This window comes from Erythranthe guttata, chromosome 8 (assembly GCF_056151865.1).
Source record: "Erythranthe guttata isolate IM_541 chromosome 8, IM_541, whole genome shotgun sequence".
NCBI classification, from domain to species: domain Eukaryota; kingdom Viridiplantae; phylum Streptophyta; class Magnoliopsida; order Lamiales; family Phrymaceae; genus Erythranthe; species Erythranthe guttata.
This window is the reverse complement of record NC_142540.1, coordinates 9,836,978-9,841,005: the sequence shown is the minus strand read 5'-3', so window position 1 is coordinate 9,841,005 and position 4,028 is coordinate 9,836,978. Positions and strand designations below refer to the sequence as shown.

Sequence of the window (4,028 nt, the reverse complement as noted above, 5' to 3'; positions counted from 1 at the left end):
CAAACAGTTTGGATCAGTTCGACCAACTAGAGGACTTCGCCAAGGAGACCCCCTCTCCCCATATCTCTTTATCTGTTGTGCAGAGGCGCTCATTGCCATGATTCAGAAAGCTGTTGACGATGGGAATCTCCACGGTGTTCGTGTGGCCCCCACTGCACCCATCATCTCCAACCTTTGTTTCGCAGATGATACATTAATCTTCTGTGAAGCCAGCGACGAAGAAGCCCATACTCTACGATCTATACTCGATACGTTTGCTAGGACATCAGGGCAGGTGATTAATCTTGACAAGTCAACCATGACGTTTAGCTCGCACACTCCTTCGGGTCAGCGCTTATCACTCTACAAAGAAAGATATTTTCGCGTTTCTTCGAGACCGTGTTTGGACAAGAATTAAAGGTTGGGGCGAAAAACAACTTTCGCGAGCAAGAAAAGAGGTATTAATCAAGGCATTTCGTCAGTCAATTCCCACTTACATTATGAGTTGCTTCTTGTTACCGGTTAGAATTCTTAATGAAATTGAATCGGCTATACAAAAATATTGGTGGGGTAATGGATCGAATAGAGGGATTGCGTGGATCTCGTGGAAGAAGTTGTGTATGTCTAAAGAAAGGGTATTGGTTTCCGGGAGATGAAATGCTTCAATGTTGCCCTCCTAAACAAGCATGGAGAATTATTACACTGCCCAACTCTCTCATGGCACGAATACTTAAATCTAGATACTTTCCTAACAGAGAGTTCTTCTCGGCTGAATTGGGGTCCAGACTGTCGGCAACTTGGCGGAGCATTCTTCTTGCTCGATCGCATGTTAAAAGGGGCTGTCGGATGCGAATTGGAGATGGACGGACTACGACAATTTGGGGAGATAGCTGGTCAATTGACGAGGGTAATCTACGAATCATCACGACCAATACATAAATCATTTCCGGATCGAGTTGCTGACCTCATTGATCCAGTTTTGTGCACCTGAAATACCACGTTAATTGATGAGGTTTTTTGGCCCGTAGATATAAATAGAATATTGGCAGTTCCAATTGGCTGCTCCCACGTCCCGGATCGAATCATTTGGCATCTCTCCCCCTACAGTCGTTTCACTGTGAAATCTTGCTATCGCAATATTCTCGAAACATCGCAATTAGGAATTGGTCACATGGATTCTTGTACCGGTGCAACTAGTGGCACCGCTAAGTTTAACTGGAAGAAGTTATGGGCCCTCCCTGTCCCGCCCAAAATCATCATCTTCCTTTGGCGTGCTTGCTCGAATACCCTCCCTACGAGAGCCGAACTTTGCCGACGTAAGATCATTACTGACCCGTTTTGTACGAGATGCGGAATAATGGAAACAACCATGCATGTTGTCAAAGAATGTCGTGGAATGGATGAAGTGTGGTCTAAATTTCCATTCACTGCACTTTGCCTCCCCCATAATCAGAATTTTGGAGCTTGGCTTGAGGAACTTATGCAAACCGGCCCTCACAATACTCTGCATCTAGCTATAATGACTATGTGGAAAGCCTGGGATAATAGAAATAAGGATGTTCATGGTAGAGAAATTATGGCGAATGCCGACATTCTTGCGTGGGGAACATCCTTCTTGGCGGCCTTTTCTCAAGCACACTTGAGGGACCAGCCTATCAAACGGGCAGACCACCCCGCGAAATGGAAACCCCCTTCTCCGGGAACTTTCAAAGCGAATTTCGATGCAGCCTTTCCTAAAAATTCACAGTGGTTTACTATTTCAGTAGTGGTTCGTGACTGGTGTGGGAACTGTATCTGGTGGTGTGCTAAACGAATCGACGGAAGACCAAGGCCAGTTGAGGGAGAAGCCCGAGCAGCTCTTCAGGCTATACAAAATCAGTGGACGTGGGATGGCCCTCGATGATTTTTGAAGGTGATAATCTCCAGGTTATTGAAGCCCTACGAGCGGGCTCTCCGAGTTTGGTATCTCATGGTGCTCTTATTGAAGATTGTTTATTCCTAACTTCTAGATTTGATAACATTTCTTTTGAGTTTGTTAAACGGGACGGGAACGCTCTCGCACATGCTATTGCAAAATTATATTTTGATTCTAGTATTGAAGGTTCTGACCTTCCCTCAAATTTGGCACATGTTGCCTAATAAAATTCCATATTTTCCTAAAAAAATAAGGGGGTTTGCCTAATAACCCCTTATAATAAAGGAAGATTTTAAATTGAATTTAACTAAATTCACATTAAATTAAAAAAAACAAATCTATTTAGAGTTTCTAAGAAAGATGATATATTTAGAGCATTTTATAAGTGGTTGGATATAAATATATTAATAAAACAATTAAATATATTTAATTACCTTTAATTTTGAAAATAGTGACATGTTTTTTGATGATTTATTTTCACCAATCAATTTGTCACATGAAATCAAATTAAATACATGTCACCAATTAAAATTGCTAAATGTTAAGCAATTGAGAATGAAATTCAACTTTTATATATTATATATATTATTATGTGCTTAATACAATTGAAAATTGGAATTCATGACCATTAATTCCTTTCTGCACTAATGTGATGGATCTATATGATATTGACATAAAAGTTATTATTCTAGGTAAGAAACAATAAAGACGAAGTGATCAAAGTAATCCCATTTTAAGAGCTTATAGATTATTTCAAAGTGTTTGGTAATTTAAAAAAAAAAAATCTTAAAAATTCAAAAAATAAGCAGTTGGAAAGCTTTTAACATCTTTCTTAAAAAGTACATATATTCTACCCTTTTATTTAAGATCTTATAATGAAGCTCGTTATCCAAAAACTTAAAAAAAAATCCTAAAAATGATACGTAACAACTTTTCATCTATTAAATAAACTTAGCAGATGTAAGAGCTTACAAGTTATTTAAAATAAGCTTAGCCGACCGGGTCTATAATAAATGTATATTATGGTTACACTTTACATGACCAAATTCGGCATAAATTCATAATAACAATTTGCCAAATCTGTAGCACTCAACAAATTTCAAAAGAAATAAGAGAGTTGAGCTTCAAATCAGATGAAATCGAAAATCAAAAATTGAAATCAAAATGAAAATGTCCTTTTGTGCAATCAAATCAATTATATTCATACTCTTTGCATTCATTATCAGCACAACATTGTTAAAGATCAAAGCAGAAAAATCAAACCGTCTGATCTCTGAGGTTTGCAAGAAATCAAGAAATCCGAAGTTGTGTTTACAGATTCTAAATTCAAATCGTAAAGTGAGAAATGCCTCTTCTCTACCCGATCTTTGGAAAATCTCTATGAACTTGACCAAATCCTCTGCTCAATCGACCAAAAATACTATAGCTATGTTGAGTCTCAGAACATGCGATAGAGCAAAGAAAGAACAATATAAATCGTGTGACATGAATTACAAAAGCGCTATATATTACCTTAACACAGCAAATTGTGAGATGAAAGATAATGATTTTGCAAAAGTGGGCAGATATATTTCATCTGCATTGAACGAGCCAATTCGTTGTCGAGAGAGCTTTACAATGCGGCCTTATCTATCCGAACCAGCAGATCTTAAAGAAGGGAATGATAAGTTGGAATGTCTTTGTAGTGTTCTTCTAGTCATTTCTAACTATTTATATAAGAAAAATAATTTCTTATTTTTATCAAATATGTAACTTAGAACGAAAGAATAATCAATTTCTAATACAATAAAAGTTGATAATAATGGCTCTTTGCCAATTAAAATTTTCAGATGACACCTTTCCTTCTCTACTTTAATGGAAAAGAATTGTAGAGAGGAGCCCAATTTTCTGAATTGAAAAGATCTATTTATAAAATCATCATTAGCTTAATAAAAGTAGATTTGTGACCGACTTCAGAAATTTAGGAGATTATCCAAACTTCATCTCAAGGGCAACATTACCATTAAATACAATACAGAAATAGTATTATTTACTTCTACATATAAACCAAAACTTATACTTGTTTATTTTCTAATGATATATGGGTTTTTTGCAAGGACCACCCCTGTGTAATCTCGAATTGCCGAAAAACCCC

At 37.1% G+C, this 4,028-nt stretch overlaps 1 protein-coding gene across 1 annotated transcript; it reads left to right on the top strand.

Moving 5' to 3' along the window:
* Positions 1–552: 552 nt before the first annotated feature.
* On the top strand, positions 553–1,882 carry LOC148768489 (uncharacterized). Its single transcript, XM_088821232.1, has 2 exons — positions 553–886; positions 1,008–1,882. The coding sequence occupies exons 1-2, from the start codon at positions 553–555 to the stop codon at positions 1,880–1,882; spliced, it is 1,209 nt and encodes a 402-aa protein (XP_088677358.1).
* The last annotated feature ends 2,146 nt before the right edge of the window (positions 1,883–4,028 follow it).